Source organism: Passer domesticus, chromosome 1 (genome assembly GCF_036417665.1).
Source record: "Passer domesticus isolate bPasDom1 chromosome 1, bPasDom1.hap1, whole genome shotgun sequence".
Classification (NCBI taxonomy): Eukaryota; Metazoa; Chordata; class Aves; order Passeriformes; family Passeridae; genus Passer; species Passer domesticus.
Genome location: NC_087474.1, coordinates 84,449,296 through 84,474,461, shown reverse-complemented (window position 1 = coordinate 84,474,461; position 25,166 = coordinate 84,449,296). Strand labels below are relative to the sequence as shown.

Sequence of the window (25,166 nt, the reverse complement as noted above, 5' to 3'; positions counted from 1 at the left end):
CAAAGGAAGTAAAATAGACAAGTGAAAACCAGAATGGGAGTGAACACTGGGCACATGAAGCTTACCAATGTACTGAGTTTTCAGTCTCCAGACAGTTAGATTATTTCCTGTTGTACCCATGGTACCCTTCCAAGAGCTGAAGAGGAAGCTGAAAGGAAGGGGCAGACTGCAATTGTGGTCAGTTTAACAAGCACTGAGGATGAAAGCAGTAAGAATGATATTACAAAGAGGCCCTCTGGGATGCTCTGCTTATTGATCAGGTTTGGAGCATCCCACAAGTGCTTTGACAGCATGTCATGAAACTAAAGGACATATCATGTGAGATCTGATAAAATAAAAAAGTCTTAGGATTGAAATTTAGGCTAGCAAATGAAACCCGAAGATAAGGATGTTAATAGTAACATAGTTTGAACTAGTCTCACCATGTACAATCAGGAGGAAAAGATTGAAAGATAGAGCTTTAAATGCCTGGCTAATAAAAAGTGGTGAGGAGAAGTGAGTCACAATATTAGAATGTTGGAGCACTTGTTAATGAATAGGAAAAATTGCAAAATTCATTTTGGCCATGAGAATAATAGGCTTTTGAAAGTTTAAAAACTTTTCTATGACCATCGTGATACCTAGTGAAAGGTTCAGGAGAATTTTCAGATGTTGGAAAGCATAAAATTAGAAAAAAAAAAAAAAGTAAAGGTATGCAGTTCAGACAAAAGGTGAAGCTATGAGAATTCTGGATTCTTCACCGGAGAGTGCTACAAAAGGAGATGACAGCCCAGTAGGAAATGCAGAAGTGGTAGTTCATGTAGAATCAAACTAGGGACCAGTGAAGAGGAGAAAGAAAGCCATAATATAAAGCCAAGGGTTAAAATGGGACCTAGTTACCCTGATATAGGTAACTTTAATGCTTAATGCTAAAGAAGAATATCAGCATTATATCTGTGTTCAATATCTGTGGGAAAGAAGAAAATCAGTCAGGCAGCATAGCATCAAGGAGCAAAGTACACAGGAAAGTCACAGCAGACTTTGTCCATGGAGGAATAATGATGGTTGTGAAAGGAATCTTTGTCAACTAAGACTTAAAAAAGAGAACAGTATTAACATTGTCTATTCAGGAAAAGTTCATAGTTATTCTACACTTTACAACTATAATTAGCTTAAATACAATACTTGTGCAAGAGCAATAAAAACTAGAATTACAAGATGGTTGTATTCAATTAAATAAAAAAATTAAAGTGGAAATAAATAAAACTGAGGCATAATACTATAGAAATTCTGAATGGGATAGCTGAGACTGTTAAATCACTATTGATGGTGTGGATGCTATCTAGGGATATCATTTAGAAGACCCACAGCAAATGCACGTATCCATTAAAAGGAAAATCTGTAAGGGCAAACAACATAGCTAATAAAAGAAAGAACACATCTTTCAAAAAAAAAAATAAGGCTATATCTCAGAGATGACAAAAGAAAGAACGATAAAACCTGCTTTATCTATAAAACCACAATAAAGAAGACAAAAAATGAGTTTGAATAAATCTCTGTAAACAAGCTAATAATAATTGTCTTTTAAGACATCTGGAAACAAAAGCCTAAGAGAAACTGTGTAAAGCCAGCCCAACTCTGAAATGCAGAAGTGCTCAGAGAAGATAATATCAAAAATGTAAAACTTACTACAATTTTTTCCTTTATTCTTAGTGTAGAAAAAAACTGGGGATTTTTTTTTTACCCTAGAACTTTATAGGGGACTCAGGAGAAGGTTAAATTAGCTATAGAAGCAGTTGTGGAACAAACAGACACAAGAGTAACAAATCATTTGGATGAGCTGTTACATGCCAAGAGCCTGAAGAATGAAATAAGGGAACTATTATGGTGTGCAATATTTTGCTTCAAACCACACTGGCAAAAGAAGGCTTAGAGGTATAATATAACACTAATTTTTTTTAATTTTTTTTTTTCCCCCAGAAGTTCTCCGGGGAGTCCAGGGGAGATAAGGATGGATATGACTGACATGTACAGGCAAAACAGATTTACTGTAGGAGCAGATTTACTCAAGTCAGATGGAATTTCCCATTTTGAAAAAAAGAGAAATCAACACAGCTGCTCTAAATCAAGCTGATATTTTGCAGTGCTTTCTGAATTCTTTGAAGAGGTTAACATGCAAGCAATTATGTGAAGATGGCTTAAAAACAAATGAGGGGAAGTTGTTAGTTGTATGAGATATATCTGTGGACCTCTAACAGAGGGTGTAGACTATAAAATTTAACATAAATTTCAAAGCAATGGGGCAAATTGCTACAAGAAAAATACATTGCAGGTTGTTAAATATTAAGGTACCATTAAAACTAAACAAAATCAGAAAGTAAGGAAGTTTTATGAAGTATTGATTGGATTGTTTTGTAGAGACTATCTAGACATGAGTGTAAGACACAGAAGGAATGACCAAATGGATCCTTCTCGTAACATGATTTTTCTTACATGCCTGCAAAAACACAATTTATTTTCAGACTGAGTAAAAGAAGAATAATTTTTATATGAGAGAAAACTTCACAGTTGCAGATGTGGTTTTGTACCTATGGAGTATTCATGATTTCAATTCACAGGCAAAAAAGAGATGCAAAGTAAAAAGCTGCCATGATCTTACTGCAGATTCATGCAATATATTCTAATATGAATTAGCCTTACTAATGAATTTTAGCAACTAATTATTTTGGCATAGTTATCAAGATGTATGCTTGATTAGTTTCTGCATTTTGAAGGTACAGAATATACTAAACTTCAGTAAATTTATGGAGACAAGTAAGTGACAATCCTCCTAATCATACACAGATTATGAAACTCTTTAAATTAGCATACTTCTGAAAAGCTTCATTTAAACTAACTGATGTGAAATATAATAAATTATCAGTGAATGATCACTGTTTTGAGGCTGTAACTGTTTTCAGGGATAGATATCTTCTGTGACAAGACATATAAAAATCTGTTCTAAAATATCATAACAGTAACACCTAGCATAAGCCAGCTCTGCCTTTGGTACCTGGAAGTCTCAGGTTATAATATTTTGTTATTTGAAGGAGTTCACGCAGTTTCCCTTGACAAAATAGTATTTCCCAAAGAATTTTTATAGTGTAAATGAAAGGAACTCAGGCTCAGGCTAGTTCTGTGGAATGATGGTATATATCCTCTTAAACATTCAACTCATACTTTCAAATTGAGCTTTATATTATTTTTTAAAAAACAGGATGATTTTTTCATCATATACTTTTCATCATATATTTTTACATCAGTTTCTTATCTACAGGACTTTTCCAAATTAATACTTTTAGTCATGCTTATTTGAAAATCAGTGCTTTGGAATATTACATACTCTTAGGAAATCTGGGTGGGTTGTCGTTGACATCCGTGAGAGTAATATTTACAGTGGTGGTACCAGCTAGTCCTCCCAGCTGTCCTCCCATGTCCTTGGCTTGGATTAGAACTTGATATTGTTCTTTCACTTCTCTGTCCATATTTGGCAAAGCTGTTCTTATTACACCTATGAGAAGAAATCAGAAAGAGAAGGAGCAAATAAACAAAGGGCTGTGATTGTCTACTCTTATAAATTAATACTGGATCTCGAACAGAATTCTGTTCTTCTGAATTGTTTGATGAGAGGAGGTCACATGAAAACATGCAGATCTCTCAGGCTTTTCAAAAGTGTGTTTGTCAGCTATTCAACCACTCAAAATGACTGTTTTGTCTTTTCAGTCAGGTTATGAATGGATGAAAGAGAATGATGTGTTTTCACTTGGGATGTGACTGCTGTGATCATAGGTTTGCCACATCAGGGATGAGGAGCACTGCCTTGTACAAAGTAAGGCAATGTGGAAAGAGGTGGCATTGCATTGCAGAGCCTGCATCTTCAATTGTTTCCAACCATTCACTTGACAATAAATTCAAGTTACTGTTGGCCAAGACAATGTTCCTCTGTACAAAAGGCGGTCTTTATTAGAAGACTCTTCCTTTCCTAGAGAAAGTTTTTTGATATAGCACAAATATGTAGTGAAAATTTGAGAAATTTATTTTTAAAAAAGAATAAATATCACAGTAAGACATTACTTTTAGTCTTTAGTGATTTTGGATAGCTGCTATCTAAGCAGATATGCCATAATCTCCCTTTGCATATACTAAGAATATATAGAATTGAAAGGAAGACTTGGAGAGTGAAAGAGGGGGAGAGAAAGGGAGAGGTACTACTGAACACACAGATTAACCAATGAGGTTGTATAAAGCTAAAAGGTTTGGGGTACTAAAAGCTTTTCCTTGAAATCAAATATGTAGGAGGAAATACATGCCTTCATCAAAATTTTAAAAATATAAACATCATTGCAAAATTTATTTATGCCGTTTATTCAACAACAGTTATCAGAAAATGCCTAGGCACATTGGTGCAGATAACATACAAAACTGAAAAATAAACCAACTGAAAGTATGACCTTCCTGGTTATTATTGATTTAGAAAGTATTATTTTCTAGTATTAAACAATTTGATGTCAAAAGCAGGTTTTTACCTGGTGTTAAAATGAGTCTGGAATGGCAAGAATCAAACTTCAAGGACCATTCTTATCTTTATAGCAGCTAACCACTGCTGTCTTAAGAATCCAGAATAGGAACCATTTGCTTATAATACTTTTTCAGAGTCTAGAAATAACGTTGACCTAAATCTGCTATTTCTGGAACCTATTAAAAGTTCCCATTGAATTGAACTCCATAAAAATTTCCTTTCTTGCCACCTGTAACATGATGATAAGGACAATATTAGGTATCACCATTTTCCTGCCTTAGGATGGCATGTAGTATACTGCATGCAGTTTGCTTCAAATTGAAATCTTGAATTATAAAACTGCAAAAAATTTGTTCATATTCATGAGATTCAGAAAAAGAATATTTTTGCAAATAGGATCAACTTTACAGGTTTCCTCTTGAATCTCTTAATCTTAATTAGTGCTTAATTTGGAATTGTGGAGGCTATATGTTCCACAGTATTTTACAACAAGCTGAATGGACCAAGAGACCTCAGTCCCTCTTCATATGGCTTCCCCTCAAGGCCCTTCACCATCTTCGTGGCCTTCCTTTGGATACTCTCTAGGAGCTCACATGGGTCTTTTTTATATTATGGCACCCAAAAGTGCTGCCAGCACTTGAGGTGAGGCTGCCCCAGTGCAGAGCAGAGTGGGACAATCTCCTCCCTTGCCCGGCTGGCGTTCCTGTACCTGATGCACCCCAGAACACGGTTGGCCCTCCTGGCTGTCAGGACACAATGACTCAGATTCAATTGGCCATTGTCCAGGACGTCCAGGTTCCTTTCCACAGTGCTGCTTTTCAGCCCCTCATTCCCCAGTCTATACACAACCAGGGTATAGACTGAAGAATCTGGTGTTTGTCTTTGTTAAGCTTCCTATGTTTGGTGACTGCCCAGCTCTCTATTTTGTCAAAAATCTGCAGGACCTCCCTGCCCCCGAGAGAGTCAACAGCTCCTCCCAATTTAGTGGCATCAGTAAACTTATGTAGTGTTCCTTGTAGTCCTCTGTCCAAATAATTTATGAGGATGTTGAAGAACACTGTGTTGAGGATGGATCCCTACAGAGCCCCACTAATGCCAGGTCACCACTCTGATCACCCCATCACTCAGGTCACCCCATTCACTACAACCCTTAGTGCCTGACCTGTGAGTCAGTTGCTCACACATGACATGATGTGGTGTTTACCCAGCTGTGTGCTGGACATTTTGTCCAGAAGGATCCTGTGAGAGATAGCATCAAATGTGCTGAAGTTCAAAAATATGCTGAAGTTCAAAAATATGACAGAAAAAGATGGCAGAAAAAATTAAGCATGGGCACACAACAGGCTGTGAAGAAAAAATGCAGTTTATCTAGTTGATATAGGTGTTCTGGGCACAACTAAGTGACTTTCTCAGAAATGTTCCAGGGATTTTTCAGAATATGAAGAATGGGCTATCACTCCAGTAGTAAAGTGCCAAATCACCCACTGTTTATTCCTGTCTGGAAGTGTAAGGTCATTCTATATATTTTTCTGGAAAAAAAACTTTATCTTTAGAAAAAAATATCTATGAAAATAATTTTTATGTCTAGCAATTCATGGGAAATTTTTTTTCAGCCTACTCTATTTCAAAGGCTTAGACAAAATACTGAGAAATATTATTTCTTCCAAAATCAGTTCATATGAACAGGACAAATGTGAATTAGAGCTATCTTACCAGCAAAATAGAAGAATAAATACAGGTAAGGATCCATGGGAAGGAAAGGGCTACAAATGCTGGTATTTCAATTACAACATCACAAAGAATATCTAAATTTAAATCAAAGTGTTATTAAAATGTAGAGGCCGAATGTGCATGTGATGGAGTTCTGAGTTTTTGTAAGTCCTTTTACATTAAGATTTTACAAAATTGTTCAACTGCAGAAGTGAATACATTGATTTCCTTTTTTTTGTCTTTTCAGATGTCATCAATATCAAATGTGTAGAAAAATATGGTCTCTATGTGATTGTTGAAAACTGAAAATAGTATGTACGTGACTTGGGCCATAAGATTTGCTTTCCAAAGTTATTGACCCATAATTCAGCAGGAGATCACTCACTTTTGTAGAAGAGAAGACATGTCCCAAGAAAAATCTCCTGCATAAATATTAACATCAATATTCCTGCTGATACCAATTTGGATTTCAATAATATAACTGAAGTCAGAAGATGGACTAGAATGCAAAGTCTAACAAACCTGGTTACATCTAGCCATAAATAAGAATATTGACCTCAAAAACATATCAGAAAATTTGGTATAAAGGACATTTTCATGGTGGAAATAGACATTTTCATAAGAAAAGAGAATATACAGAGGAAGGAGAAGATAAATTGTCATGTTAAAAACCCCTCACATTGAATTCAGGAGAGAAATTTTATAGCATTTAAAAGTACCCCTGACACACAAGGTTTGAGGCCTTAGAATGTGGCATTCAAACAATTGCTCTCCAGAAGGTACTGTCCTTCATGTAACCTCCCTGAAATAGCAATAAAAGCTAACTCTCCTGCTTCCACATGGTTTGCTTATCTCCAACAAAAAGATGGGGAAAGATTAGGAAGTCAATAAAGACAAGGAGTAAAAAAAGGGGCAGCTGTGACATTTAGACCCATAGAGGTTGAAAACTATTTAAGTGTACTAGTTTCATATCAGAGTAAATGTGTAACTTTTAGGAGTAATTTGAGGAAGGAGTATGTGCTAAGTCTTGTGCTTGACAAACACAACCCTTATTTCACACATGAAGTTATGGTCAGTGGTTTCTCTGTTACTGCTTTGCAATGGGATCTTCAGCTAGCAACAGAAATTTCTACAAGCATATCAGTATCTGGGCGGTAGAAGCTAAAGACACAAACAATGTTGGGAAATGTTTGGGAAGGAATAGAGAACAGAAGTGCTGTTAAACAGCTCTATACATCCATCCAAGAGGATCTGGTTCTTAACCAAATAAACTTTTGCTGTGGAATTTCTAATCAGTGGGTATGCAGGTGCTGTACTCCTGGACAAGTCAAATCTACTGGAAGTGGAAAAGTTGTGAAGGAGAAATGCTTTCAGACTTTTAGTTACTTTGATCCTGCTTGTCACCCAGGAACTTTGAAAGGACAAGTTCTTTCAAAACTAGAAATGTATTCCAGGGGTACATCACTAAACACTCTTCATCCCTCACTAGAGCTAAGCAGGTCGTCACTTTTGGAAACACGACACAGGGTAGAAACTTAGCATAGATGTTCTTGTGTTGTTTAAATAACTACAAGATTATTTCTCAAAATTGTTTATGGAATGCAAGAGATGCAAAACAAGCCAGCAACAACACAAAAAATGCTTATTCATCTGCTGGGCCATTCTGAGTTTGTCATTGTACCAAAATGGCTTTTTTCCCCTTTCCTGCCAAAAGCACTCAGGAAAGATTTCTGGCAGTAAAACTCTGCAGTGAAAAACTACTGCATAAACTCCTCAGTTATAAAATAAAGAATTTGAAAGAGCAGAACTGTAGTACTGCTCTGGACTTCTGGATTTTAGACCAAATCCTTAGGCATCATCCTGTTCAGTGTTATTCATATACTGTTTATCTCTAAAGTCACTGTTAGACCCATGAGTAATTCTCATAATGTGAACTTCCTAACATAAGACACGCTACAAGCATATTATTGATGCTTGTAGAAGCATGAATCATATGCTTTTTTTCTGGTATAGGATTTTAAACTACATTGGGCTACTGTTTCACTAATCTTCCTCTACAGCTGTGTCCATTCTTTTAGCACATTCATTTAAGGTAATAGCCAGGTTTGTATGATGTTCCAGGGCTTGTAGGGTGCAGGCCATCACCTATCATTGACTCACTGCTGAGTAACAGATGAGAACATATGACACAGCCATTCAAAGTGCCATGGGAAAAATAGTTCTTCTTCCATGTACAACTAACTAGTCTTTTTCCCTTGAGAAACTTGTACTAAAACTCCAATTTTGGCTCCAGTAAAGCTTTTTCTTGCCACTGAATTTATACCCATTCTTTACAAAACTGAAATGAAAAATTAAGTATAAAGGCAACTACTTTTTTTTCCAGACACCTGAAGAAGTCCTATTTCAGTTTGAAAAGTAAAATTGCTCACTGCAAATTGCAGTATGATCTCCTGCTAAATGGAGCATGGAGAAAAGGAATGTGTACATTGGAGATGGTGCACTCACAGCCTTTCAAAGCTCCACCATCATGGCTAAAGGCCCTGAATCTGACATTGAAGTACAGCTACATTGGAAGGCGAAACTATTTGCTGAAAGGAGCATATGGATAGCTTTCCCTATAGCACACTCAGGATGCCACAATGTGTGTCATTCACCATGTACGTTATCGCTTCCTCAACTGAATTACTAAATATAGAATCAAGAATGACATTTAGAAATATAGGACAAGATACCCAATTAACATGTCTACCAACCTCCGAAATACTTCAGTCTTTTTACACATATTATCTTTTTCTGCTCACACATCCAATAACCCCAAAGATAATATGCCACAGGAAAAGAGGAGGGAAGAAGACGATTAGCTGTTCCACAGTCTCAAATTAGTTCAATATAACAAAACAATAATTGCTGGAAAATTTCTAACTGTATGTTCAGCAAGTAAAAATGCTGAGAAGACCCAAGTTAAAATACTCAGTCATCAGGGGAAAAAAAGGATGCATGTAGAAGACTATGCTTGATCTTAGGGAAATGGTAAAACATTGAAAAAATAATCATTCAATGTAGACATATTTTTGATATTCCAGTACTGATTGGACGAGCATGTTTCTTTTGTTTGTACAACACATTGTAATTCATAAAAAGCTAGTCAACACTCAAAAGTGAATCATGGGAAATTGCTCTCCTGAATTTTGGCCATATCAACTGAGTCCATATTTATTCATTGATACTGCCTACATGAATCAAAAAATACAAAGCTTAAACTTTCCACTATTGCTGATAAACTATTTACCTGTCTTGGGATCAATGGAGAAATATGGTTGCCCCTGAAGAATGCTGTAAACCACTCTAGCGCTGTTTCCATAAGTGGGATCATCAGCATCTGTCGCTTTTACTTGAAGGACATATGCTCCTGCAAAGAAACACAGGTAATCACATTTTTGTCATAGAACAGTGATCAGGGATATTTCAGACACATTAGTGCAGTTGCTCATGGATTCTGTTGCAATTCTTGTTCCACTGGAAAAAAGGTGAGAATAAAACTGTTAATTCTTCAGGTCCATGCTAGCAGCCATCTAGGCAATAGCTGAGGCATAAAGGGGAAGAAAGGGAAAGGTATCCACCATCAGAAGATACTTATAAATAGTTTATGATTTTTTGCAAAAACCTTTTACATAACACATACAGAATGGAGGTTTGGGAAAACTCAATATTAAATTATGAAAAAGGATTATACCCCACAGCTTTGTGAAAAAGTAGCCAACCATGAAATCAAAATATGGGAGTTGCCTTTAAAACAAGTGTTTGGTAAATCAACTCCTGAATCTTCAGCAAGATCAAGTGAACCAAGCTCTAAGTACTTTAAAGAACTGCACTGCAGTCTCCTGAATTTGGAATTCATATTCTTACTGTAGAATTAAATTAGATGTTTAGTTCAGGTAGTTGTCTTTAAAGTCCAGGCTTGAGTACCCTCGCCCTTCCAATACAGCTCAGTAAGAATTAGAAATACTGTGGAGGAAGTATTCCTTGTCACTTTGTTTTCAGCCTTAACTATAGACCAGACCTAGTGCAGTTCTCTTTACATTAAAATGGATCAATGGAGCAAAAGAAATGCATATGAAAGCAGAAAATTCACTGCAAATAGCAAAAGTCCACAGAAATGTCTTGTTCCTTCTGCTGTTTGTTAATCTGTTTGCTTGCATTTCCTCACTGCCTCATAATGAAAATAGTTTTAAAACTATAATCTGCAGCAAAAAAAACCTGTCACATTGTTAGGCTTTCCCATCAGCCTTGAAGAATTGTTTCCTATGATCTTCTGTGCAATTCAATGTTGGAATTTGCAGTGCTGATTTGGAGTGAAGATTGCCTACACAAGAAACAGTACAGTGATGTGCATAATCTCCACCATTCCTGCTTTAAGCAGCATTGTGCATTTGGAGGTCATTTGACATTTTTTCAAGAATATCCATGGAATATTGCAAGACCTTTAAGACTTCTTGTTTTCTGCAATGAAAATGGACAAGTTTTAAAAAATGTTCAGAATTGGAAATTAACCTTAATGGACTTGTCAAAGTTTTGTTCTGGAAATACCTCACTGAGAGATGTTCCATGTGAAAGGTGGACTTCGGCAGGAAAGTAACAGCAAAGATTAACTGTTTGAAGGGCAATTTTTTCAGTGCTCGGCCCATGTAATCCCGTCATATGACAGTGATGACTGACAATGGTGCTGAGAGGTTTGGTACTAGCATTGTAAAAGCATTTGCTGCATGATGGCAGCACAGAGTTCTCCTGTTAGGGTTTTTTTGAGCAATAGAGAATGAAAAGCTATTCCAAGAGATATTCTATCTCGTGAGGAAAACACAAAAAATATACCTGTTATTTGATTAGCAATCACTTTTTAAAGTTAATGGGCACATCATGTTCTTAAGCTGACAAAAATTTCATTAAAATCAACTTCTAAAAGAAAGAAAATATTAGCAAATAATAAGTGAATTAATGAAAATAAACACCACAGCTAAATCCATATCTGTATCTCCTCACTTAAAAATGTGATGATGCAATGTGAAGAAAGCAGGCATTGCATCAAAGTGCCTGAAAATTCTGTCACCGACTGAGGTGCTTGATGATTCCTGCACATACTGATTATTAGTGTAGATATTCCTAGGTACATGATCCAGGTAGTCCAACTTTATTATACAAAAGAAGAAAAGTTGATGTACAAATTAAGTTTTATTAAGGGAAACATACAGAGTCTGATAAATAGCTGGCAATGAATATGAAAAATACTCCATTTCACATTGACAGCATTTTCAACTGTATTAACCTACCTGTCAGATCTTTTAAACTAACAGATAATATGTAAAGTTTATCTTTTTTATGAGAGATCTGGCATGTTGGTTTGTATTTTTTTTTACTTATTTAATGCATACTTATTTAAATGCATACTTAATATTCTAAATGGGTTTTCTGAAATTGGTTTCTCATCCTTTCAGTATTATCAAGCATTGCTCTTTGTATCTAACAAGTTTTCTATTTTATTGCAAAGCATGAAACCAATGTATTTTTAAAAGTAGACTCTAGAATCAAATTATATTTTTCCAGGCAATAATGCAGGGCACTACATTAAAGCTGTAAATCTTTAATGCGAAAATGTCATGAGGAAGGATGACATTAACTATATTTCATGACATTTCAATTAAAATATGTACTTACATTACTACATGGAGTAATGAAATGAAAAAAGAAGATACAATGTTTGTTTTTAGGGAAATATCTTATATGACAGTCAATATTTAAATATATTTTTAATTTTTCATGTGCAAACAACACACATTTGATATAAAGCATTATAAAATGCAGAAAAAAATTAATTTACTTTAGTTATTTATGTTTTAGAAAGACAAAAAAATAATGTTGAACCATTCACAGAGCTTAAGAAATGCTACGGAATTTTAAAGATTGTGTTTTCTTTGAAAAAATACAAGTGGTATTGAAAAATAGCATACTGTAAATCACAGCAACCATACTCACCTGAATTTTACTCTAGCTAAAACTAAAGGACACTCATCAATAAGTGCTAATAGAATGGAGCCTAAGATCTATAACTTGTTGGCAAAACTGACAGAAATAGCACTAATAAAAAAAGCCTTGTTGTTTATATCAGAATAACTGTAAGGAACTGTAGGACATCTGAGTTTATACCATAACAGAAATGTTTATGAAATATTGATTAGACTTCTAGAACAATTACCTTATTTTTTTCTGCCAGTCTCTTATTGGTAAAAAATATTATTTTGCCAAAATAAAAAGAATCTTTGAACGAAAACCAGTATTGATGGAATGTTTTCTCATCCAAGGAGTACTACAAAGAAATGTCAAAATATTCTAATACTCGGTTTGAGATTTTTTAATTGCTTATGATGTCAAAATTAGTTTAAAAATTATTTTAAAATTTAGACCCTCCCAAATTTTGAAACAGAGTATTTGATTCATTGATTATCCTTCCTGTTTTGGTTTTGGTTTTTTGGTTTTTTTTTCCTTATAAAAGACTAAAATATTGAGTCTTTTTATTATTTCAACATAGAAAAAAAATGTACCTTCACCAAAGTGTAGTTGGGGTGGGATATCTTGCTCTCTGTGGAACTATTTCTGTCATTCAAAGTAATGAAGCATGAAATCTCAGTTTTTTTATGTTTAGTTTGTTGACCTGAAGAGCATGACAAAGAATACACAAAACTCGACTGGGAGTAGTTAAAATGGTTATTTCATTGTAAAGGAAAATGAGAGGATTCAATGCTATGAGAATAACAGAGCAGACTGATTTAAATATGATTCCTGAAAAAAAAATAATGCACAGTCAATAGAATTGCAAAGACAAACTAGAAAGGAGATGGTGATATGTTATTTTCTTGCTAAGAACAGCTTACACTAGGCCTGCAAATCCCATAAAGTTTGGTTTCGAATGCCAAAATTCAGTTAGGTGGTAGCAGTGCATTGTTTTACACAGGAAATGAGGGTGGCCTGCTTCTAGGCTTTTAAGAGGTAAGAGAAGGCTGGATGGGAGGAATAAGTTTTAAAGGTTAATTGAAAAAGGAAGGGATGCTGAAATTATCATATCACAAGAATTCAAGTGTTCCATAGGCTCTGGCTGGAGCCTCTCTCCACTCCACAGTGATCAGAGGCTCAGTCAAAGCAAGTGACTCAGGTCCTCAACCTGCCAAGCTTTGAATTTCTTCAATAACAAAGATATCACTTCTTTGGTAATACTGTCAAGCAGATTCCTACCTCAACTTTTCTCGTTTGAAATTCAGGAATCTGATTTTGCCACTTTTCTTGTTCACCTTTTTCCAGTCTTTTGTTAGTAGGAAATGAGTATGTGTATGTATTGCATGTGAATTTTCATGGAATTACTTTTTGTAAAGGACTACCAAAGGTAGTTTCATTTACTTCATGGGGAGTAAAGACATGATTTCCTTGTACAGTCAAAAGAACTTCATCATCTTGCTGCACAACCTCTCCCCTTCCACATGCATTATGTAATACTTTTGAAAGAAATTAGATGATTGTGAAAATATTTTTTTATGGGAAGGGTGAAGGAAGAGCACAGCTGCTGGCATAGAAACTAACTACTTTGTGCAATATTCTTTCTAAACAATTCCAAAAATAGCACCATGGCAACCCAAACAGCATCCATCTTTTTATCAGAATTCAAGTAAAAAATCGAATCAACACATTTCATAGTTGTGGGTTTGGGGTTTTTTAAGTCTAAGAAAAAAAAAAGAAGTGAATGTAGGGCTCACTGCAGCCCTACATTGCAATTCAGATCAGCAGATTCCATGTCTCAATAAATATTCCCCTGACCTGCCACTAGTAGTTTCAGCAAAACTCCAGTGCCCAGAAGACAGGTGCATTTGTAAAGAGAGATGCTGACATTGCCCTTTTGGGGCTTATCTTCTGTAGAAAAATTACCAGTAATAAGTTTTGAATATATACTCTGGACGCTGACTCCCACAAAAGTAATGTGACAATGACATATTTTACTTGGAAAAGTCAGTTTCCAGTTTATGTATTCATGGCTGTGCAGCCCCAATAATAACACAAGCTTGCTGGCTCCATCAATATCTTGAACACTAGACACAATTGGGGAAGCACACTTTATTCCTGTTTTGCATTCCAGACATCACCCTGAACATATATATTTCTCTCAACTGTCAGAAGCAGCCATGGCCACAAAAGCATTACTGCCATTCCATTTTGTAATTGATGAAGAATGGCAGCCTTTTGCTAATAGTTTTGCTGTGCTAGTAGCTAAAATCAGCTGTTGCAAATCTCAGCATTTAGCACAAAATCAAGCATGTTTCTAGTATGTCTAGAATAACATTTAACTTATATTGGCAACAATCCAGGGACTATGGAAGCTGGCTTTTTTTATTTCCTGCTGGTTATCCCTGTCTCCCTCATGGATGATGAGGGAAATCAAGGGAAACCTACTGTGGTAGTTTCAGCCAATTGTTTAGCTTAGAAATCAGTGAAGCAATTATTTTCTTTCCCCCACCCTGCCCCTTTTCCCCTTTTTTTTTTTTTTTTTTTTTTTTTTTTTTTTTTTTTTTTTTGGTACTGTCATCTGTTGGGATCAGCCAGAGTTAAGCAACTCAGTGTGGCTAAGCTAATAGTGCCTGTTATTCACTGAATATTAATTTAATTTATTTATTTTTATTAATTTAGGCCATTCATTTATTTATAAAGACAGTCAGTGGCTTACACAGCCTCAAAGCTGTGATAATGTTTACAGAGGTTATACTTCTGAAGAAAATTAGGAGCTTGCAATAGCAGCTAATAGTCTAAACCCAATATACACATAAAGGAGTGGCCTGGTAAAGTAACTGCTGGAAATTATGCATAAGGAGAATGGCAGAGGAACCAATTAGCAAATACTAAGCTTGATACCTATCTGTTTGAGAAATACCTCTGGAGAGTGATTTTTCCTTTCTGTTTTCAAGATTGTTTTCATCTTACCAATATGACAGAAGGTCTTATATATATATATATATGAAATTCAGCAAATAGAAAAAATTAGCTTTGACTTCTGCTTTTATCATCTCGACAACTTGATTATTTTTCAGGCTATGACTCAACAGGGATTTAAGTGTGCCAGTATACCTTCATGGCTAGGGTACGTGAGATAAAAATAACCAGTACACTCTCTAATCATGATAGCTATTCTGGCAAATCTCCCACTGTAGATGTTACTGTGCTGATAAAAACATGCTTTTGCTGCCTTAGTTTATGTTTTTCAGAAAGGTGGTTTAAGTTGTATTAGAACCTATAAGATATCAATACCTTATAGGTTCTAATACTGATAGGTCACAACCAGACAACTTTCTTAAAAATACCATTGGAAATTGGATATGTTGTGGGAAATAACTTCTTTGATGGAATTGCAGCATAATTAATTTTAGGCCTACTCAATGCACTGAAATCTTAAAGGCCTGAAGAAAAATGAGTCAACCCTAGAATAACAGCACAAAGAGTTGTTATTCATTTATTAATCTGTAAAGTTGTTTCCATGTGATTAAGATATTTTTTTCAGACTGAATTGTTCAAAGAAAATACTAAGTTCAATTTGAGTAAGGAAAGTGATACGCTGGAACTGATTCCAAGCTGATGCAACCTGATGATTTTTATGATATTTACCTGGACAGGAATTGTTAGTATCAGCTGCATGCCCTTTCAACAACATAGATTCTTCTCATGCCAGATAAAAGAGTATTAGATAAAGCATTTTTAAGCAACTTTTCTCATGGAAGAGCTTCTGGAGATTCTTAATGTGTGACAAAGAACTTGAAATTGTGACACTCCTCCTGACAGCCTTCAAGCCTTCTTGCCCCCAAAATAAAGAATGTTAAAAATGGTGGCCATTACATAAAAAACTCAGAAGAAAGAAAGTCACAGTGTTACTTCCACTATGGAAGTAACAAAAAAACTTCAAATTATGGTTTGAAGTATTCATGAGCTGGAGTTTCACACATCAGTTCTTCAAATGTCAAATGATTTATTCAGAATGTAGTAATGAGAAAACTTGAGCTTTACAGGGGATACAAGAAAAAAATACTGTTAAATAAATGCCATTCAGAGTGAATGTCAGCTAAAGACACCTGGTTTTGAATCTCAGTAGATGTTCTAATATTATATGGAGGCTGGGTTGTTTCAATATTTTTACCAGATATTGGACCTGTTTAGAAATAATTTAATTCTATGTTCACCCAGGTATCTTTAGCTAAGGAAAGACACCAACCAGTATTTGGTGAAAAAATATTGTTTTAAAATTTTGAATGAAATAAAGAAGTTTGTCAAGGCCATTTTCCCAGTTATATTTAGAGTCATGCACTTAGGTTCAAGAATTGGTGACAGAATTACGTACTTATGTGGTAACATTTAAAGGAAAAGACATTTGGAGATATTGATGACTGAGCACTTCTAAAGTTTGCATTGCCTGTATCACATTTCTTCCTACCTACTTAAAATGTTGTTAAATCTCTCAGGAAGGATGCAGAGAACATCTTCATGAACATTTTTTTTTCTTTTTTTTTTTGTATTTACTGCTTTTTCCTATTTAAAATCTACAAATATGCTGAGGGCAATCTTGGATTAGCAGAGTCATGATAACAAGCAAAAGGAGCTTCAGAATATATCAGTGACTTCTACACAACCAAGTATGCAATGAGATTCTCTGTGAGAGTTGCTGACTTTGATTATTTAATCAGAATATTGCTTTGAAGACTTTCCTGCTACTTGAAGATCAAAGTACTGAAGAATTCATAGAATTCTACCCTATACCTTTGCATTAAAATTTAAAATGTAATCTGATACATTCAGTGACTTAATTCATAATGTCAATACTATTTTACACAGCTCTCTACATCAATATCCAACTACAATAACCTTCTGCGGTGAGAGGAGACAGTAACCCCACATACCCACCATAAGGGTATGACTACAGGGGCTTCAGAACATGGAACAGCATGGACATGCTCAGGCTTGACAAGAGGTTCCCCTCATGTAAATCCATATGCAGGAATAAGAGAAATGGCAAAAGAGAGATTGTTACTTTAGGTGGCATCAGGCACATTTTCCATCACAAATGGTATTTAAGAAAAAAAAAGGGGAAGAAATCCAGCATCTGAAAACATTCAGGATAATAAGCCCCTGTGTAAGCCCTGGTCTGATTCCTACCCATGACCAATTTACACCATGAAGCATACCATTTCCAAATACCTCTTACCTTTTACCACAATAACTGGACAAATTCCTAAAACAAAGGTCTAATTTCCCTTTGATCTAATTTCTCTTTCTACAAGAACAATACAAGGAACTGAAGGGAGTCAGAGGTTTGTGATGGATGAATAGAGAGAGCTTGAACAGAGCTCACTGTGGCGACTCTTCTCATCTGAGCCTTGTATTCCCTCTCAGAAATCCCATCCCTGTTGTAGGAGTGACCCAGTGACTTGTAAAGGTAGAAACTCAGGTCAGCTTCAGATTTCCTTAATAATTCACAGCAGGTGGTGGACTTTAAACATGCAGCTGAGTCATCCTTGCAGCAGATACTCTTGAAAGAGTGGGAACAAACAACTGGCAACAGAAAACCATGCAGGCATTAAGGTTACGAGTGGACAGACTTTAAATAGAGCCCTCATGTTAATAGTAGGCACATAATTAATTCCACTTTGTTCTTCCACTAGAGGGATTGTAGCATCACTATCTTTGGAAGTTCTCAGGAACACACCAGAAATGCATTAGGAACAACATATATGTGGTGATCCTCATGGAACTACATTAAATGAATCTGAGATTCGTTCTTTCCTAGCTTTGTGATGACATGTACTGCATAAAAAGACTTCCCCCCCTTCTGAGAACCTTTTTCTTATGGCTATGATGGGAGTGCTTTAATTTGGTTCAGGAGTGCACTATTGAAGCAGATCTTTCCCTTGCCCTCAGTACACTCTTTCAGTGTGTGAACTGGATGATTTTGGGTTAAAGCTAAGATGGGAGGTAGGTGTGCACTTGAAGCAGTGCTACTGTTAATAGGTAGTTGATAAAAGTTTATTTGAAACCATGAGGGTTTCAAATACTCTGGATGCCAAATTCTCATAACATACTGTTTCATCACACAGCTCTGTTTCTATTGCATCATGCTACTGCCTGGTATGACATCACATTATTTTCAGAGCCTTTAGATACTATAGCATTACATAAGTATCATTATTATTTCACATCAGGAATAGTTGCAACTTAATTAGTTAAAATCTATAAAGTTTTAACTGATTCTTTAAAATGCTATCATAGTACAACTACACATATTTGGCCAATTTCACGGCACTGAAAAGAGAATATTTTAGTGACTAGGAGATAGAAGGAATTCAACCCACAAGGTCATATTAACACATATGGAAGTTTTATATATACACACTTAAAACTGAGCATGATTCTTCTGTCTCAAATATCTTGTATTAGTGTGACAGCTCCCTTCTTTTCATGTGTTTGCATTAGGTTTTGATTATTTTTTTCATAAAATAATTTTAAAACCTTCTAGTGTACCAGTCTGATTTGTGTTGATCTGAACGTTAATTGAATTTTTGCATTTACTTCATAATTTGGATCAATATAATGCTTTGATAATACAGTCCTAGTAAACAAAACCTCAAGCATCCTTCTCAGCAGGCAAATTTCTGGACTGTGTGCTGCCAGACTGGGGACATACATCCAATTTTTTTAGGAAAAGTCCACTGAGCCAAAGAAAATGTCAGTGTTTCACCAGAGGAATGCACTTCCCAGGCATAACTAGGAAGATGTTCTTTGCCAAAAGGTTACAGAAACATGCTTTTCATTTTTTTCTGCCTTACTAAGCACAACTCATTTTCAGGATACTGCATGCATGAAGAAAGACTGAAGCAGAAGATGGTAACAGAGATCAGGTCTTGTTCTTAGTTCAATAGCAGACTGTTACTTAACAAAATATCTTACTGTTTCTTAGGTTCTCCATGATAAAATGAAAGCAGGAGCCTTCAGACCCTCAGTGGTAGATACTCATCTAAGACAGTTTAATGTGCAGTGACTTCTGGTGCTCTGTGGTGTGATGGTAATATAGATGTCTTCTGTTACATCATTGATCATGACATAATAATATACACATTTTGGAAATGTAGCATTATGTAGAATACCACACCATCCCAAAGTAAGACATGAAGCAGCACATCCTATTTTTCAAATCCCTCAAATTCATATCTTTGAAAAAATATGTACTACACACAAGAAGCAGTCAAATAACAATCTCAAGAGCTGACAGAATGACAATATTGCTTATTTTGAACAATATTTTATAAGTGAATAAATTTTATGATAGAAGAAAGCATGTTGCAACCTGTGGCTGTGCAAACACCCAATATTCTTTTCAGACAACTTGTTAAAAACTGAAAGTGTAGCTTTTGGAACAAACAAAAAACCTGAAGCAAAAATGTGATTTTAGGTTAGCATAATGATTGTCAGTACACAAAAAGCATTTCAGTTTTGAGCATGGTAAACAGGCAAGAGCAAGAAAGCTTTTGTTTCCAGGGTTGCATTAGAAGTGGAACACATTCAGGTATGCTGTGGGAGTTCTCAGTTCAGATGATTTTTTTGCCTGAGGAAATTCAAATTTGTACTGCCCATCTTTCTGGAAAATTTTGTACATGTGACTGCTTATATACTTATATATTTCATTTAATCATTCACAAGGGTATACACCTGTTTTCTAAAACAGCTTCCTGACTCATGCAATGTTACTCTTTCTTTCATTTTGTTCCATCTCAGTTTCTTCTGTATGAGCACTCCTGATCAATGGAAATCTGTGTTTTCAGAAACATGAAACAATATTATCAAGTGAGCCTGAAAGACACACATTTATCTGTAATAGGTGGAATAAGACCACTACTGGTAGAGAAACAAAAAGTTGAGTCTTCTACATAAATTGGAGATCTGTATTAAAAATTTCCCCTGAAACATTTTTATGTGTACGTAATTGGCTAACTGGCAAGCAGATTCAAGGCATTTTGAATTGAGCTTTTAAGTGAGTGAACTCTTCACTGACACAAAATTGACTTCTGTAGCATTCTTGCCTTTTGTGACTCAGTTTTAACCTCCTAAAAGATATTCAAGGAAATGTTGCAGCAAAAAATATTAAGGAGAATATGGAGAAGAAGGAGGTTTGAAGTATGAGACAAAACCCCTACCTCCTCTGCTTATAGGAGACAATAACTCTAAGATTGCTCTATTTATAATTAATATTGTTTTCATCAGTGTATCCTAGTTGTTGGTACTGAAGTTTTACTGTTTAACTTCAGGCACCTGAGACTCAATCTCAACACTCTAAAAGTTAATGTACCTGCGTGTCCCAAAATATGGGCAGTGTTCATTTAACAGTTAAATTTTAATTCATCTGTTATTTAAAAATAAGCCTGAATCCTCATGGGATAGTCTGTGTTATACTGACTGCGTGGGTTGTGGCTGCAAAGCTTCTAACTGGAATGATGCCAGATCAGATGAAGAGCGAGCCAGCCAGTGGTCCTGGGGTTATTCCAGATGACATTAAAGGCTGTTTTCATGTATGTGCCGCTCTTCCCTGTGTGCCAGAGGTAAGTCCAGACCTCCACCCCCAACAGTTCTTGTTTTGCCATGGATGACAAAAGAGACTGTTCTCAAAGCTAGTCAAAACGTGTATCTTCTGGCAAAGTGTTATTATTTTCCTTATATTTTAGCCAATTAAGAGTATTTCAGCTCATTTTATGCAGCACTTCCCATTTTAAAGTCCTGTTTGAGAAGGCTGAGATCTTGTTCATCCTAAAATTAAGAACAACTTTGTCATTACCTTAGATAGCAAAGGACCATGTATTTAGATACTCCTGGTGCTTTGAAATTCAAAATCTATCTAGCTCTATCAGTCTAGATAAAACCAGATGTTTACCATCTGGTTGATAATTATCCAGATAAAATGGATAGAAATTAAATTTTCATAACTGACTCTATAAGCTATCAGTTGGTTTTGAACAGCCTTTCTGTTGGAAATACCGACTCAAAGAATTGCCTGAATGATTCTTCAAGCATTCCTTTCTTCAAATCACTAACTGATAATGCACTCTGTATGCACAATATGTGATTGAACTCCACAGGAACTCTTAAAATACAAAACCTGTGTATTCTATCTCAGATAACTACAAGAAATCCAAAATATTTTGCTCTCCCTTGCAAAGAGCAATTAACATCTTCAAAAAAAGCTGTGTTTAGATTCCAAATAACTTGTAATTTTATGTTTCTCATTGCATTTCTCTAACTTACTTGATCACTTTGAAGATTTTAGCACTTACAAAAACTTGGTAGCCAAGGTTCGTTTACTTAATTAACTTGAAACTGACTCAGAAAAATTTCAAAAGTTTTTAGAAATGTACTTCAACCTATGTGTTACAGATGCTGCAGGAGACAAAACCCCCAGCTTTTAATAAATTATCATTTATTTCCCAAATATAAACACTTTTGACATAATTTTCTCCCCCAAGAGCCACAATCACATTTGTCAACTTAACTGATCCCTGAAATGAGATCCAAATTATTCAACAGGGATAAAATTAGTAGCAAGCCTCAGGCATAAGACAGCAGTTGTCTTTAGCATTCATTTTTGGTTTATCAACTTCTAAAGATCAACAGCAAATGAGATCATACAATGATACTGCAGTCCAGTTCAATAGTCTCATATTCCTTCAGCAGAATAATTTTTGCTTATTTGTTTCTGGGTTTTTTGTAGTTTTCGTGGTTTGTTTGGGGGTTTTTTGGGTTTTTTTTGGTTTGGGTTTTTTTGTTTGGGGTTTTTTTGGGTTTTTTTTTGTTAAATTGATTGGTTTAGTTTGGTTTTGTTGAGGTTTTTTGTTTTGTTTCTTTTGATTGGTTGATCAGTTTTGTTCTTTAATTTTTCTACAACTCTGGAACCTTTTAGATGAAGTGGAGCACAGGTATCTGCAAAGACACATTGAGGTCCTCAAATTTCTAGCATCTGAAAGCAGTAAGTACTCAATTTTCCTCTCAAATTTATTAAGGCTTCTAGTCATAGGACAAGTTACCATCTAAAAGCAAAATCAATCCAAAACAATGAAAATGCCAAGTCATCCACTGAGCTGCTAGAAGTAATCTTTCTTTAGAGAACGATGATACTTTACCTTGACTGACTGCAGCTCTTCTCCTGGGCTGCTGAGAAGACTCATACCTTTTGCAATTTCCAGCCATATTCCTATTGCCATTCCCACAGCCTCCATCTAGTGAGCCACACAGAGGAAATTTATCCAGTCTAAACTGCAGTTTCCCATAGTTGCTTATTACATTTGCTTATCCTCCCCGTTTCTCCTGACACGTACCCTACTGTACCTGTTATGAAACCATCTCCCTTGTACCCCTGTTTCTTTCACCTCTGAGTCTTTCCCTCTTGAACCTTGCCCACATCTAGCTTGATAAAATGTTCCTGAGAAAGCTTCTGTTTTCCCTAGATTTGTCTATACAGCAAAAACAAAACAAAACAAACAAAAAAACCCACCCACACACACACACAAAAAAACCAACCAACCAAAAAAAAAGCTGTTTCATAGTGTCTCCTTCCCACAAAAAAATGCTTCTGGTTGTAGCACATTCAGTCATTTTTCACTCTTCAGCACTAACCAGCCTACTTCTCTTGTTTCCATATTATTTTCTATTTTATTTTATAAAATAAAATTATATTTGAAATAACTATTTTTGACACATTCAAATCTTTTTTATCAACTATGGGATGAATAAATGTGACATTGTATTTTCTGGAAATGTATTGCAAAGGAAATATTTCACACTGCATCACAACAAAGTTTTTCCTGTCCCTATTGTACCTAGTGCCCACAACAGGCTTCATGTCAAGGTACTAAAAAAAATATACTAAGTAAACAATATGGACACCTTAATGAGAAATCTAAGCAGTATGAGGCCACTTATGTTTTTCTCGGTATTAATTTATTCATTTTTCTTACTCTGAAGACTTCTGTGATTTTTATTTTTTAATAATCAAACGTTTTTTAAAAAAGAAAATTAATAGTAATCAATGTTAATGGAGACTAGTTGAGGAGAAATGTATAGGAAGACAGTGGAGAAAACAATCATTAATTTCTTTTTTTATTGCAGATAAATATAATGCAGAATACAGTCTTATTTTCTTAAAATTCAGTAGGCATGTGAAGGCCACACTGAATGAAGGAATGTGCTCTTTGACCATTTTGTAAAAATGTCTAATTAATTTTCCTTTGTCACTTTCAATATGTTTCTATTACATGCTTGGGACTACTAGGGTTCCCAATGGTAACTGAATTTTGCAGCTGAAAATCACTGTCCTTAAGTAATTCGAAGAATTTCTCACTGAAAACTCTTAAGCACACATTAGATGATGGTTGTGGCCACACAAAGAAAGACTCTGCTTGGTTATACTTATTATTTTACATTGACTTAAGTATTATTTGTTTATTTAGGATAACCGCAATTTTTTTGAAAAGTCACCTGCAATATTTTCCACTTCACTATAAATGAAGATTATATGTTTCTGAAATATTCTTCTCATGGACAGCCATGCATGAGCAGGACATTCAATAGACTGCATGCTCTTTGGTAGAAATGAATTCTGGGAGTGTATCCAGTTCATCCAGTTACCTGAAAAGTTACAAGTGATGCAATGCAGCAGGGCAAGTACAATGGGCAGAAGGTGCCGGCACATGCTGTCGTCAAAGATTCCTGTGGATAAAGGTCACCTATGTTACCTGTGTGGGAACAACCGACTGAATAACTGAGATTTCCAACGCTGCTGGCAGCCAACAGAATGCATTTGCCAGTGACTGTCATTGTATTTGAACAGCAAGAACTACTACTACAGAAGTCCTCAAATCAACTGAGTTGCAATGTAATGAAGGAGTAAATGAAGGCATTTGTATCCCCCCAAAAACACCCCTGTATTCCATTACCATGAATTTCCTGTACTTCATTACCATGTTCAGAAAACTATTCACAGAATTAGAATAGGTTCTTTAATAGATACTCATAGCTATGAACAGAGTTCAAGTAAATACTTAATAAATTGTTTTTTACTAATTTTCTTTGTTCTCTTTATTACTCACATGGCATTTCTTGTGCAAAATATAATGGTAATTTTCCAAAATGAACAATGGTGAAAATTATGTTTTTAATAACTGTTACATTTCTTCACATCTTATTTAACTTTTAGTACTTGCAAAATATTCTGTTTTATGGTAGAGGAACAGCCTCTAAGTTATGACTCTACTTTCCAGGAAATCTTTTCCAAAGGATAGATCCACCAGATGGTGCCATTCACCTAGCCAGATGAGGAATTTGGTCCATGAAAGCTTTCAATTTCTTATTCATTGATAATATTTAATAATCAATATATCTTTGTTCACCATTTTATCGATGTCCTATGCATTTATGAATGTTATGCTGATTTTTATTTAGAGACCTAAATTTATCACAGCATCTGTTTCTCAAGGAAGGGTGGGTAGTCAGAGATGACCTAACATGTTATTCAGTAGCAGAGTGTTCAGTTTTGGTTTTGGGTTTGTTTTTTTCCTAAGACTAAAACACGAAGCTGTGTTTTAAAAATTCAACAAAGGCACCTGGAAAGGATTAAGCCCATGCACTAGGACAGGCTGCGGGCTGGAAAGCAGAACTGCAGAGAGGGACCTGGAGATCCTGGTGGACAGCAAGCTGTCCATGAGCCAGCAGTCTCTTCTTGTGGCCAAGAAGGCCAATGGGATCCTGGGGTACTCTAGGAAGAGCATAGCCGGCAGATCGAGGGAGGTGATGCTGTCCCTCTGCTCAG

At 35.5% G+C, this 25,166-nt stretch overlaps 1 protein-coding gene and 1 long non-coding RNA gene across 11 annotated transcripts in view; one reads left to right on the top strand and one right to left on the bottom strand.

Moving 5' to 3' along the window:
- Positions 1–3,387, top strand: part of LOC135304865 (uncharacterized) — a 37,123-nt gene extending 33,736 nt beyond the window's left edge. Inside the window, exon 4 of the long non-coding RNA XR_010366108.1 lies at positions 1,960–3,387. This is a non-coding gene — a long non-coding RNA (uncharacterized LOC135304865). The remainder of the gene's footprint in view (positions 1–1,959) is intronic.
- The window catches only part of CDH12 (cadherin 12), a 710,660-nt gene that overhangs the window by 64,195 nt on the left and 621,299 nt on the right, over positions 1–25,166 (bottom strand). For 9 of the 10 annotated variants that reach the window (XM_064427694.1, XM_064427690.1, XM_064427700.1 and 6 more), the window contains 2 exons: positions 9,537–9,656; positions 3,362–3,529 (listed from right to left, as the gene is read on the bottom strand). In XM_064427694.1, coding sequence (XP_064283764.1) covers positions 3,362–3,529; positions 9,537–9,656 — 288 coding nt within the window. Of the gene's footprint in view, positions 1–3,361; positions 3,530–9,536; positions 9,657–19,264; positions 19,385–25,166 lie in introns of those variants that run through there. The other variant, XM_064427713.1, reaches the window with a different exon arrangement.